General features: G+C 47.4%; 1 protein-coding gene across 3 annotated transcripts in view; it reads left to right on the forward strand.

The window, feature by feature from the left end:
* The window catches only part of AIFM3 (AIF family member 3), a 35918-nt gene that overhangs the window by 19424 nt on the left and 2089 nt on the right, over positions 1-14405 (forward strand). For 2 of the 3 annotated variants that reach the window (XM_078381858.1, XM_078381859.1), the window contains 13 exons: positions 2-114; positions 1064-1150; positions 2624-2715; positions 3120-3250; positions 3666-3781; positions 4103-4174; positions 5012-5075; positions 6023-6099; positions 7127-7244; positions 8854-8952; positions 9804-9879; positions 13095-13199; positions 14116-14136. In XM_078381858.1, the coding sequence (XP_078237984.1) occupies positions 2-114; positions 1064-1150; positions 2624-2715; positions 3120-3250; positions 3666-3781; positions 4103-4174; positions 5012-5075; positions 6023-6099; positions 7127-7244; positions 8854-8952; positions 9804-9879; positions 13095-13199; positions 14116-14136 (1171 nt within the window). The remainder of the gene's footprint in view (position 1; positions 115-1063; positions 1151-2623; positions 2716-3119; positions 3251-3665; positions 3782-4102; positions 4175-5011; positions 5076-6022; positions 6100-7126; positions 7245-8853; positions 8953-9803; positions 9880-13094; positions 13200-14115; positions 14137-14405) is intronic. The other variant, XM_072983693.2, reaches the window with a different exon arrangement.

Raw genomic sequence — 14405 nt, forward strand, 5'->3', positions numbered from 1 at the left:
GGTCCTGCCGGGCTGGTGTGCGCCGAAACGTTGCGGCAAGAAGGTTTCTCGGACAGGATTGTGATGTGCACCATGGATCGGCACCTGCCGTACGACAGACCGAAGCTAAGCAAGGTTGGTTCCACTGAACAGGTCCATTGTTTCCCTAAAGCTTGGGGCTGAAGGCAAGGCGCAGCCCAGAGCGCTAGCTTTCCTTTTCCTGGGAGTGGAAATCTCAGTACCAAAAAAAGAGGGAGAGAGCCATTATTTCAAGTGAAAATTAAACAGGAATCCTCAGTGCGAAAAAAAGAGTCACGATTCTTTTCAAACTCTCCATTATGTTTCATATTCCTACCCTCCCTTTATTTTTTATCACTGGCTCTCGGTTATATGCCATCACGTCACTTTTAGCTTACAGCCTCCTGGCTCGGCGGATAAGCTGCAGTCCTGCAGTCTAGTCTCTGCTCAGGACCTGAGTGTGACCCTGTTGGACTCAGGTATCTGGCTCGAGGCTGGCTCAGCCTTCCAAGTTTGGTAAATTGAGTACACAGTGTGGGTGTGCCGTGCGTAGCCTGCACAATTAAGTCGTAAACCACCCAGAGAGTGCTTTACACACTATGGGATGGCATATAAACAGCACACTTTGCTTTATGGCGACCGGGTGAATAAGTGACTTCCAGAATATCCTATCATTGAACTGGTTCACCTTGTTCTTCTAGGTCATGTGGTTAACGGGGGAAAAAACACACGAATCAACTCTGTCCCAACCTTGTAGCATTTCCAGGATTTATTTTTTTGCCAGTGTGGTTGCCCTCTGCCCTCCCAGAGTCCCTGCAAACTGCCTCCCAGAGTCCGGCTAAAGCTGCCCCTTTGACCTTCTCCATGGCACCGATCCGAGAACCAGCCCTTGCCCTTAGCTAGACCTCCTGGTCTCCTTCCTCTCAAGTGGGGTGGCTTCCCCCTTGCTGTATGGCTGGCCCAGCCCTGGGGGGTGGGTGGGTGGGTGGGGGTCAGCCTCTGCTTCCTTTGGGGTCTTCCTTGCATAGTAGAACGACTGGCCAGAGCATCAAGTTTCTCGTTTCAGTCCATGGAGTCTCACGCGGACCAGATTGCTTTGCGCCCCAAGGAGTTCTTCCGGACGTACGACATCGAGGTCCTGACGGAAATGCAGGTAATTCTCTCCCCCCCCCTCTTTCTGTGTTCATGGGAGGAGCGGCAATCACAGCACACTGTACAGTTAAGGCAATCCCGAGAAAGCCAATTGGTGGAAAAAGTGGAGTTATGGATCCAGAAGTTCTCCCGGAGATTTGATTTCCCTCTAAAACGAGCCCCACCAAGCACCTGGCTTTAGCTTTCCAAAAAACCCATACATTTTGGATACACTAAAAATGTTGTTCCGATTATTTCTGGGGAAATGGGAAAGAGCCAGTGGTGTGGCCCACAGGAGGGGTGGAGGTGGTAGATAATGAAGCCAGAGCCATCTCCGGTCATGCTTTAATGCATGACCAAGCCAAAGAGAGAGAGAGAGAGAGAGAGAAACCCAGATGTTGCGCCAGGTTCCACCCTTGATACCTCCTGTCGGCAGGTAGCCCATATGACCTTGTCCTTCCACCATGTTCCCTTCCCAACATTTCAGAGGGATTTCAACCAAGCTAGATGGAAGCATGCCATTCCTGTGGGTTAGGAGGAGCATGCAGGAGAATGGACCTCGGTGTGAGAGGAGCATGGTTATGACCCTCGTAGAAGGTGTACACGCACGCTTCTTCTGCCTCTCTCTGTCTCTGGCCAAACAGGTTTTGCAGGTTTTTAAAGCAGCTGCAAAACCTGCAATGGCTGTTTACCACTAAGCATTCATGCCACATGTAGACCATGCTTTTGACCACAGCTGTGGCTTTCCCGGCTGCCACAGCACCGACATTCATGTGCTGCAGAGCGTGCGTTCTTTCCCCTCATTGCTGAGCGTCTCCTTCTGAGAGAGCTCTGGCTGCTGAAAGATTGATTGGCCATCCAGTAAACCAAGCGGATCATGGCGCAGCCTTAAAACATTGCTTCTCCTGTGTTTGTCTGATATATGGGTAGCTTAACCGTAAGAAACTGGGAGTAATTTAAGGCCATCCTGGGCTGGTTTTTCTCCTATGTCTTATTTAGGGCTGCCGTGTTTCAGAGCAGTGGCGGGCATTTCCGAGAGACCGCGGTACTTTCCCAAACCTCCAGGCAGGGAGAAAACCCCACAAGTCAGGTAGCCCCCGAGGGAGAGAACATTTCTTTTCAGTGCGTGAGGTGGCTTGAAAGCCTCGGGGCCCCTCTCTGCCCATTTCTAGCTGGTGCTGGGTCTCACAGGATTTCTGCAAAGAGGCCTGTGTATGGGTCACACCGATCGTGTTGTTCAGCATGTAGTGGAATAGCTGGATAGATCGCCCCATGGTTCGGATACCTGGCTGCGAAGGAAACAAAAGTGGAGTAGAATCCTAGAATCATGGAGTCCGGAGGGGCCCCCAAAGGCCATCCAGTCCAACCCCCTTGCTCAAGATCCGACTGTGAAGTCAGAGGAAAGGGAAAGCTGTCCGGGCAGCCCCCACTCTGGCCCATTTCGGTGCCCCCACAGGCATCCCCATAGGTTCATGATCTTTGGACCTCCTTTCAGGTTGTGGCCATCGACGTGAAGAACAAGACGGCCGTCTTCAAGGATGGGTTCAAGATGGAGTATAACAAGTTGCTGCTTGCCACCGGGAACACGTAAGCGACAAGGGGGTGGGTGGGATATTTTTACCCCTGCAGTCGAGAGAGGCGGGAGAATCCTAGAACGGTAGAAGGAGGAAGGACCACAGAGGTCATCTAGCCCACCCCACCAAAGCATCTCTGCCAAAGGGCATCGAATCCTTAAAACCCCCAACCAAGGAGAGCCTAGCACCCTTCTGAGGGGTTCCCGTGCACTCTTAAAAGGAGATATTGGGATGCCGGGAAGGTATTCCTCATGTTTTGAACATCTGGGAGGCTCTGAAGGATTTTGGGCAGACAGGATCAGACCGAATGTCAGATTTTGACGTCGCTCTTCAGAGGGCAGGATTTTATGACATGGGCCAGGTTTGAAAAATCTGGCACGATTCTTCTCACTCTTGATCCCACGCCTTTTGCTCCAGACCGAAAACCCTGAGCTGTAAAGGAAAAGAGGTGGAGAACGTGTTCACCCTCCGGACAGTGGAAGACGCCAACCGGGTGGTCAAGCTGGCCACTGGGAAGAACGTGGTTGTCGTGGGAGCCTCCTTCCTGGGTGAGCATCTCTGAGTGGGAGGGAAAGCCTTGCGTAGGGCTTGAGGCTATTGGGGAACCATCCGGTCTTTCCACTATAGAAGATTTCTTCTTTAAAAAGAGAAGAAAGAGAGAGAGAGGAAGAGATTCTGGATCTCTACAGATGGAAATGTTAAAGGAAGTATTGTCCTTTCTGCAACCCATCCTCTCCCTTGTTTTCAAAGGCAGGAGGCTGGCAGACAAACACGTCTCTTAATTAATTATGGGATTTGAGGTCTGTCTCGCTTCCTTCCCTGCACCTCAAGGCCACATAGGTGGCTCGCCCTGTCTCTCCTTTACACCGTTCCAGCTTCATCAAGCGTAGGGTCCCTTTGGCTTGGAGGTCTTCTGCAAGACCTTCCCTCCTGTCTCTCTGACTTTTCTTTTTTCCCCCTCAGGGATGGAAGTCGCAGCTTATCTGTCCGACAAAGCCCATTCGGTCTCCGTGGTGGAACTGGAGGAAGTGCCGTTCAAGAAGTTCTTTGGGGAGAAGGTTGGGCGAGCCATCATGAAGGTAAGGGCAGCTTTCATCATCTTTCCACCAGGCATCGAGGGAAGGGCCGGAGAAGGTTGGTTGGTTCTTTGATTGACCAGGGACAGCCTGGTGGTTCCGATTCTGAGACCCGGTGAATCCGCTCCTGGTTTTAGAAGGAGCTTTCCAAGGTACTGAACTTATTTGAAGATTGGGATTGACAGGTCCTGCGCAGTTTGGGCTAAGGCCTGGAGTGGATTCTCTGCTCTCCTGGAATTGGAATCTCTAGGGTGACTGACCATGTTGTGAATGAGCCAGTTCTACCATAAAAACCTTCTCCCTTCTCTCTCTGTTCCTGGGCAGATGTTTGAAAACAACTGGGTGAAATTCTACATGCAAACAGAAGTATCAGAACTACGGGAACAGGAGGGAAAGGTAAGGCATGGCCAGCCACCCTGAAGGCAGCCATCCCTTAAGCATCATGGGGACTTGACCAAAAAACACGGAAAGAGAAAAAGTTGCATTAGGGCAGCTTTCCGCAACCCAGCCCCAAAATCCAGTGGTCCCTCTGAAATAAAGGACCTTGGCATGTGGCCGGGGCATCTCTGTACCTGATGGCCTTGCGTATATGGACCCCTTGCTAGCCCCATGGGCAGGAGACCAGCAGGATGAAGGTGTCTCAGACACTGGGGCTGAATTTACCTTACTGGGGGTCCCAATTCGGGAGCTCTAAGAGGGCCATGTCCCCTTCCTAATTACATCATCCTTGAGTGGTGTCTGGTCCATGTTCATGGTTGAAACTGATCCTGGACAATCAGCTCTAGGAGCACTCAAAGGTCACCCCCACGGACCACAGCTGGGGCTGGCTGGTGAGATGGGAGGAGGGCAGGAAAGGGAGGTGGAAATGAGAGTCAGAGTTGGCCCACCACGCTGACCCGGACACCCTTGACCGTGTTGGGCTTTGGAAGCTCAGCAAAGCTGGGTCTGGGGAGTCCTCCGATGGGAGGCCCACCAGGAAAGGCCGGGGGTCTCTGGGCAGGGCAAGGAAAGCACCCTAAGGCTCATGATGAGCCCTTCATGGACTCAACCAGATCATCATCATCAGGCAGATCTCCATGTCCCTATAACGCCCTTTCCATCCACGCTGCACTCCATGGGAAGCGCACGGTCCCGAAGGAAAGAGAAGGGAGTAAGATTGGGACATAATTGGAGGTTGAGCCTTCTTTAACCGACGATTCTCTGTTTCCTTCCATTTTTTCCTCTCCCTTCAAGCTGAAGGAGGTTGTGCTGAAGAGCGGCAAAGTTCTCCGGGCGGACGTTTGCGTCATTGGCATCGGTAAACGTTCAGGCTCATTGGGAGGGATGCGCTGGCCTGGGAGCGTGCCCCATGGAACCGTGGGGCCAAGGGCTTCCTCTGACATGGGGGAGTCCCCTAAGCATGGAAACACCCCCACCCCTGTGCCACCATGCTCTGTTCTACAAGAAGAACCGTTAAAAACTGCTGGAGAGGGGCTCCAGGGTCGCTGGGCTGTGGAGCCAGTGGTTGGGGCTTCAATTCCCCCTCTGGGCTTCCTCGACAGGGGCTGGACGGGACGATCCAGAGGATGATGCAGCTCTCAGAGGATGGCACTGATGACTGAAAAGGGCTGGGGATCATCTCTCCAGGGGAGGTGTACCCCTCTTCTCTAAAACAAGATGCGCCCTGATACCACCTCGCTTTGCCAAAAACACAGGGTGGGGTTCAGAGGGTGATAAAGGGACGTCTCCGGTCCCATCAAAAAGTGTCCCTTTTCACGGAGCGATGGCTCTTAAAGAGACCCTTCTGTCTGTCAGGGAATCGCCGGAGCCCACTCCCAAAAGTAGGAGCCTTACAGCTGGACCCCAAAAAAGTCTGACTCAGGGCTGGATTGGGGTCAGGATGGCACGCATTTCCCTGGGGTTTCAGGAGAGCAAAACGTGAGACCAGCGGGCTCTGGATATTATTTGAAGGGTGGGTGGGGCAGCGCCTGTTATGTAAAAATTGTGCCATGCGGGGCATTCTTGAAGGATGGAAGCAAATCAGGGGGTTCTCCAGCCTTCTCTTTAGAGCAAATGTGACGTGTTCAGAAGGCAAACGCTCCAGGGTTGAGCCACTGAGCCTTGCAAACGGATAGGAGAGGTGAAGGTCCAGGCATTATTAATAGGGGTGTGTGTTGTGTTTGGAACTCGGAGCCAAATTGGCTAGAGGATGAGATCTCTGCACGGTCTTCTCTACAAATAATATTACCTTTACTTTCGATACAGGAGCAACTCCAGCGACAGGTTTCCTGAAACAGAGCGGCATTCATGTCGACTCCAAAGGTTTCATTGTGGTGAACAAGGTAAGCCCATTCTAGGCTCGGTGGGTTTCGAAGGCTGCCAACTTTCTTTTATTGCTCTGAAACACAGACTGAAAACCAGGTGAGGCAGGAACCACAATTTCAGCTTCCCTCGGATGCTGAAAAATGCGAATTCTAGCAAACCTTATTTTACAGTGGTGCCCTGCATAACGACGATAATCCGTTCCGAAAAAATCGTCGCTATACGGATTTGTCGCTATGCGGGGCAAAAAACCCCATAGGAACGCATTAAAACACATTTAATGCGTTCCTATGGGCAAAAACCTCACCGTTCTGCGAAAATCCTCCATGCGGCCGCCATTTTCACTGCCCGGTAAGCGAGGAAAGGGCGCAAAAACACTGCAGGCGGCCATTTTCTTTACCCAGTGGCCATTTTGGAACCGCCGATCAGCTGTTTAAAAAACATCGTTATGTGATGGTCGGTAAGCGAAACGCTTACCAATCATCGCAAAGCAATGTTTTCCCATTTCCCCCCCAAAAAACATCGCTATGCGGATTTGTCATTAAACGAATCGCTCGTTATGCGGGGCACCACTGTAATAGTAAATGCTCTACATTGCATGGTTTCTGGCTCCCTCTAGTGGCTGGGTCTGGTAGCTTCATCATTAGAATAACATTTTTTTCTGAGAATTTTTCTTTTAACATTTTAAATATTTTCAGACTGTCATTAAGTGAATCAGTGGATATGGATCCCATGGATACGGGGTGGTGGGTGATCCTGTTGTCTGTTTTTGCATTTTAGAGCCCCCAGTCCTTAAGCATCAAGCCCTGTGGCTAAAATAGCTAGTGGATTCTTAGAATTTATTTATTTTTTATAGTTGTGGTCAGAAAGGAGCACGCCCCAAGCTCTGAAAAGGAAGGGATCTGAATTTGGAACCCATAACAACAGAAATTAGGGAAGCTGAATCACAAAAAAGAAGAGGCGACACCCTCCCCCAGTGGATATACCAGCCCCTACCCTAGCTTTGGTTCCACCAGATCTGACTGGGGTCTTTTTCCTTTCTTCCAGATGATGCAGGCCAGTGTTCCAGGCATTTTTGCAGCTGGGGACGCTGTTGCATTTCCACTGGCACTGAGGAATAACAAGAAGGTGAACATCCCACATTGGCAGATGGCTCACATGCAGGGTAAGAGGCTGGAAAACGGCCCTCAGAAAGAGCAGAGGGTATGCTGGCTGGGGGTCTTTCCCGGTTTTGCAAATTGTCTCCCTAGGAAAGGGTAAGGAAACAGCCCGTAGCACATGGGTCGGTTCCTGGACAGTAAGGACCCAGCTGCCCTCTGATGCTCACACGGCTGTAGATCTGCTCTGGTCATGCATGACCTTCGAGGTGGGAGCTGTTAGAGGTCAGTCTTTCTTGGTTGTGAGCCACCAGTTTGGACTGGGGTGCTACGCAAAGTGCAAGCACTGCGTAGAAAGTTACTTTTTGCAAGCAATTCATTATTTAACTCAGTACAAAGGCCCCAAAATTAATGCATTAACAAAACTTAGTGTCTTGTTGCACAACAGTAGGACCCTCGTATCTGTGGGGTTGGTATCTGTGGCTCCACTTAGCCTATGTCTGAAAATCTTAAAAATATTTAAAGACTAAAAATAGAAATAGTATTTTCACAATGTATTTACCAGAACTGGCCACTAGAGGGATGCAGAGACCATGTATTGTTGTTGAAGAGTACACAGCATGGTGTCTGGCTCCATCTAATGGTGAATTCTGGTACTACATGGTGAAAATCTCTTTTTTTCCCTTGATTTTTTTCTTTGACCATGCTATGTGGAGCATTTGCTGTCATTCACAGTTTTCAGGATCTGCGGGGAGGGGCTTAGAACCAATTTCCCTCAGAGATGAGGGTCCTACTGTACTTGTTAAACTGTGGTTGATTCATCATTACTTTAAGAAGATAAGATAAGAGCAAGGAGTAAAATTGTGGTCTAGAGTGGTTGAAATGACTAGATAGGCGGGGTATAAATACAATAAATAAATAAATAAAATAAATAAAAATAAGGAGTAAAATTTAAAAAAAATTCTGATCCAAAGACCTATAAAAATACTTTAACATGCCTGTGAAAAGTCACAGGAAAACATGAAGCAATACACAAAAGAAGGAGCAGCTTTCTCGCTAGTGTGTGGTTCTAAAAATAAGATTTTGCTATGGCTTCCTTACCCAAAAGAAAGAAATAGGGAGAGAGTAATTTAAGTTTGTTTTACCAGAAAAAACTACTTAACTTGTATTAGATAAAAGAAACTTGACTTGTGGTCTTAGTTATTGTTGCAGAGTTTTGAACTTTGGTTAAATTCCTTTAGCTGCGTAGCCAAAATGCAGGAATCTGCAGAACAGAATAGCATCAGATCCCCCAGATTAGTTTACCTCTTTTACCCATCAACTGTCACTTACAGTCTCAATAACACACTGATAGTAGAAAGAATAAAACTTTTCATTTGCTTACGGTGAACAGATAACCGCAAGCTAAAAAGAAAACTTGTTTTTCAGCAACTGGCCTCAACAGACTCGTTGCTTCCCATAGACAACAGAAAGGGAGAAACAGAGCAAAGAGGCGGGGCTCTCTTTGAATTCAGAGGCAGAGAAGGGGCTATTGGTTAGTGCTGTTAGTGATTGGCAGTCACCCCGGCCACTAAAGGTCCCTCCCAGCCAGATCTACTAGAAGCAGCATGCGAGGTTGCAAAAGCTCCTGACAGTTATTGCTTCTGCTTCTCTTTACCCGCCCGCCTCACTTTCCAGGACGCATTGCGGCGCTCAATATGTTAGCCCATGGGACTGAAATCAGCACGGTCCCTTACCTCTGGACAGCGATGTTTGGGAAGAGCATCCGCTATGCAGGTAAGAGAAGACGGACCACCCCCTTTGCAGTCTGATCAGACCAGGAAACCCTTATTCTTTATTTCTATGGCACCTTCCGTGGGCTCAAGGTTGATGTTTATGGATCTCTTTGACTTCCCTGGCTTTGCCTTCACGACCACCTTGCGACATGGATCAGATTGTGTTGGCCAAAGACTGCCGGGGGAGGGGGCTTCAAGGCCCAGCTATGACTTGAATCATGGTCTTTCCTGAATCACAGGTCAACGCTGGAGCCTCTGTACCACACTGGCCATCCATGGACGGCATTCCCAGAGGGAGCTGTATTTGTTTCAGCACATATTTTCAAAAGCAAAGCAAAGCAAAACATGAAAACGAAGCATGACTCCTTTAGTGATGCAGCTCTTATTCAAATACTTCTTTTTTACTTTTAGAATGAAATAGGCACGTAATACTTATTGTATAAATGCAATAGAATAAGTTTATACATGCCTCTCCTGAATGGAAGTAGGGAAGGGCAGCTGTTTTAAAAAGCAGAAATAGGATAGAACAGTTTTTGACAGTGCATGGGTCCTATTAATATGGATCAGAAATAGGCCCATCTCTCTGTCTGCTATTTTGGGATGGCTGCTACTAGAAAAACTCAGAAAAATAATGTGGACCAGGGAACACAGCAAAACATGAAACAGGCAATGCTCAATGAACTTCTCTCCTTGTGTGTGTTCAAGCCTCCATCTATATTTGTTTGTTTTTGCAAGCTTCAGGGTATGGTTAATTCCTTTAAAAAATATTTTTTTTATTTAGCATGATGGGTACATGCATCGCATGACGAAATCTTCCTACATAGACTTTTCTCTTTTTTCCTCCCCTTCCAGGCCACGGAGAAGGATTTGATGATGTGATCATTCGTGGGGACTTAGAGGAACTGAAATTCGTAGCTTTTTACACCAAGTAAGGGCTGCTTCTCTGTTTTGGAAATGCCGCTGTAGCGATGTTACGCTACGGCGCCTATTTTGCCCAAGGGTGCTTTATTTAATGGGTTTCCAAACAGGGCAAAGTGGCGTTCCATGTTTCTGCTAAAAAGGCAAAAAATGGGGCCATGGGGAACAAAAATCAGAGTCTCTCTCTTGAAAAAGGTGTGGAATACTGCCTTAGCCTTCTGCGGTAGATTTGAGGGGCCCCTGCTCTTTGCCTGGGACTAGAGAAAGGATTCTTCAGCTCCCTTCCTAGGGAGATGAATATACACTTCATGGAGGGAGGGAAGGGGCAAAGTGGTGGGTGAGAAGCATCCAACGGTTGGCTAGTATGTGAAGGTGAGCTCCTGAACACTGTCCGTTGTTCTGCACCATCTAGGAGAGCCCCCAAGAGGTGGTCCTTGTACAATAAGGTAACCCCCTGCGTAGAGTCCTGGAGGTAACTTTGACTAATTCTGGCCTGGGAAATCTAATTGGGCTCGATTCTTTCACGCTGGGACATTTGGGCGCTCCCTTCTTCTCTTTCCTTTCACTCATGGAGGCACTGAATGGATGGGGATCAATTATGGGTTTATTTTTTGCTCTTGTCTCATCAGGAGACTTTCAGCACAAACTTTGGAAGAAGGGGCTCTTTGGGTTTAACCAAAGTATTTGCAGGAATTGGAAGTCTCTCCCTCCCCCAGACACTTTCCACTCCCTTAAATGCTGGCATTTGGCTCTCCTTTTATTCAGCTGGGTGAAGGGATCTGTGAAACCCACAAAGCTTGCTTGACCCACTGCAGAGCAAAGAGGTGCTCTGTCTTCCGACCAGTGTGTGAAACTGGACCCAACTGGGGGTGGTATTTGTGCATTTCTGACCGCAAGATGGAGCAAACAGTCCCTGGTTGCCTGTGAGTCGGAGAGGCTCCCACACAAGTCCCTCCCTATTTCATTTCACATTTAAAGAGTTAATTTTTAAAAAAAATTAAGATTTTTTTAAAAAATAAATTAATTATTTTTAAATTTTAAATGTTTTTTAAAAAAATCAAATTCATTTTTTCAAAAAATAATTTTTAAATTAATTTAAATTTTTTTTTTAAAAAAATTAAAATTAAAGGTGCTCAATGATTTCAACTTTAGTAGAGCTAAAGCAAAAGGAAAGTGGTAGATGAATCACCTCCCCTTAAAAAAAAGGAAGACGTCTCCTGAAGTATAGAAGTGTTAGGGAAGGGTCAGAGTGGGATCACTTTCTTTCTTTCTTTCTTTCTTTCTTTCTTTCTTTCTTTCTTTATTCATTCATTCATTCATTCATTCATTCAGCCATTCATTCACTCACTCACTCACTCACTCACCTCACTCACCCACCCACCCACCCATCCATCCATCCATCCATCCATCCATCCATCCATCCATCCATCCATCCATCCATCCATCCATCCATCCATCCATACGTACATACGTACATACGTACATCCATCCATCCATCCATCCATCCATACGTACATACGTACATATGTACATGCCTCACCTTTGTCCTTGAAAGGACTCAAGGCAGGTTAAAAGCAGATATCCCCTCAGCTAGTGGTTTTGGGAAAAATGAAAGTTCTGTGTCATCATTGCTCTTTGTATTCTAGATTTGTCCTTTCTTTTTTTTTTAATCCTGCTTAGTTGACTGAACAGTTTGCACTGCCAATGTTGTGTGCGTCTGTGACACTGCGGGTGAATGCCTGCAGCCCTCTTTGTGTGGGCTTTGAGTGGCTAGGTTAGAATGGGGGTTCTAGGGTATCTGGCTTCCTTTTCCCCTTCTTATCCCTTGCAGTGGTGGTGGGTATAAGCAAATATTCCCACCTGTGCATCGTTGCCAGAAGGGGATCTGTAGCCCCCCCCCCCAAATCTCTGCAACTGATGCTGCTGTGCAGATCTCCCTCCCTCCACCTCGGGTCTCAGCAGTTTACATTTCCCCATTTCTGGAAATTGGCTTTTTTTAATGGGGAAGCAAAAATGCACAGATACTCTCATGCCCTGGACAAAGAGGGAAGCCCATTGTTACCCAAAGGGCACAGGGCGGGCTGTCCAGCTGTCCGTGCACCCTTGTCTGTGTGCAGTCCTTGTCCCGGGATCTTGTTCCCACGGCCCATCACGGGAACCTGATGTGACAGCTTTTTTCCCTTGCTTGCTGGAAATCTGGGTATACCCTGGATGGTGTCCAGACAGAGCTGTCGCCCATCTCGAACTCTTCTGTGGGTTTTCCCCCTGCATCTTTCGTCCAAAGTTTTCTAAACTTTTTGAATACCATTGGAAGCTACATTGAGAGAAAAAAGGCAGAAGTAACTCTGCTTGGGCTTCTGATCGATCGCTCTAGGAGCTGTCCATCTGGAAGCACCCTAAAAGCAGGGACAGATGAAGGGGCAACTTTGCAATTATAAGGCGATCCTGTGTTACCCTTCGAAACAGGCATTGTTTCAAAGGATTTGTCTCTCTGCAATCAGCATACAAGTGAATCCTCTGCTTATATCTCTGGGGCCAATCATCGAACCAGAGCAAGGTGATTTGCAATGCGTGTCTTTGCAAAGACAATGCTGGGGGATAATCAAGTGCTTTCTGCTTCTTAAGGCAGCTTGGCTTTTAATTGCAAAATTGCCATGCTGTCTGTTTCTTCTGTACATCTGTTGGCCTGGTTTTGTATGCTGGAATATGATAAGAAGGGCTCCTAAAATGGGTTGCATTTTCACTCTGGGTTGAAGACACGTTTAGGCAATGCAAATGGTTTATCATTCTGAGCCCAACTGATGAAGACAAAGGGACGTTTTGTGCCATTCCATTGGCCACGTTGCCACGAGTTGATCATACCTCTGGTCCAAACACCTGAAGGGATCTTGGTTGGCAGCAATATCTCAGTAAGAATCTGGTGCTCACGCAAATTCCTAGGCAGACTCACTCAAAAGGTAAAAAGACGCATATCTGGAACTAGAGGTGATTTCTCCAGATGCAACTTGAGCCTTGGTAGTGACAGTATGGGAGCTGGCCAGTCAGTCCTGTGCACAGCTGCATTCCAGCCCCCAGGGCGGTTCTTGGCTGTCCTACAAACACCAATGAGTTAGGAAGATGTTCCTCCATTCAATTTCATCCTTGGGCACAAAGCGGAGCAGGGAAGGCCTCCTCACCTCTCTCTTAATTGTGTCACCTTTGAAATCCTCGGCTCTCTTTCTTTAGGAATGATGACGTGATCGCAGTGGCAAGCATGAACTACGACCCCTTGGTTTCTAAGGTTGCTGACGTCATGGCCGCTGGCAGAACGATCCGCAAGCGAGATGTGGAGTAAGTACCTACCCCCGGGAGGTTCTTTCCCAAATTAAATGCCCTCTCCTCTCCTTTCTTCTTTTTGGTTTGCCTAATAAAATAAAATAAAAAATGGGTGATCTATAAGCTTTGATGGGTGGGTGGGTGGGTGGGTGGGTGGGTGGGTGGGTGGATGGATGGATGGATGGATGGATGGATGGATGGATGGATGGATAGATAGATAGATAGATAGATAGATAGATAGATAGATAGATAGATAGATAGATAGATAGATAGATAGATAGATAGATAGATAGATAGATAGATAGATAGATAGATAGATAGATAGATAGATAGATAGATAGATAGTGGATGGATGAATGGATGGATGCAGCTTTCCTATTCTAAGAGAGGAGAGACAGGTGCATTCTGACTTCCTTCTTCTATGATTCTATAACTTCAGCCTTCTCTTGTTCATTTCTATTTTGTCTGTTGCTGTGAGTAGGATGAGATGAATAAGTATTGCTTGCATTCATAAAAAAGGAAATGCATAATATGTAAAATCTATACAGGCTGTATTATCCTGCTTTCCTTAGTATAGACCTTGGGGAATAACATTGATGATCACAGTGTCTGTTTGCAATAAATAAATAATTGAGAGAGAGAGAGAGAGAGAGAGAGAGAGAGAGAGAGAGAGAGAGAGAGAGAGAGAGAGAGAGAGGAGCTCCCAGCCTTTATGAATGCAAGTGGGCCATGCCTGCTGGTCCTTCCATAGTCTGAGAAGGAGGAAGGTGAGTTAGGGTGGTTGGAACTTAAACTTTGTGGGGTCAACAGGAGGGGCATGCCCTCCTGGCCTCTTCCAACAGAGTTGGTAGCCAATATTTATTCACTTTCTCCCTTTCTTTCTCTCTCACACACATATTTTCTTTTTCTCCTTTTACTGCTGCAAATTAAGGCTCTTCATCCGGTACGGCAAGTATGTATGTCTGAGCGGGTCATCTGGAGCTGTATTTAAATGATGGCTTTTAAGCCGAAACTATGTGTTATAGATGACCCGTCATTGGAAGAGGGTATTCCTCAAGTGCTGATTGCATGTGTTTGTCACAGCAGGAATTTTTCCCCCCTCATCTCTTGTAATTTGCAAAATTATTTTGCTCATTTTTGCAACTCATCTTCAACAAGGTCACCTTGCCCCCTTCTTTGGCCAAACAGGCCTTTCAGGTTTGCAAAATGCAACAGGCGAAG

This window comes from Pogona vitticeps, chromosome 14 (assembly GCF_051106095.1).
Source record: "Pogona vitticeps strain Pit_001003342236 chromosome 14, PviZW2.1, whole genome shotgun sequence".
Lineage (NCBI taxonomy): Eukaryota > Metazoa > Chordata > Lepidosauria > Squamata > Agamidae > Pogona > Pogona vitticeps.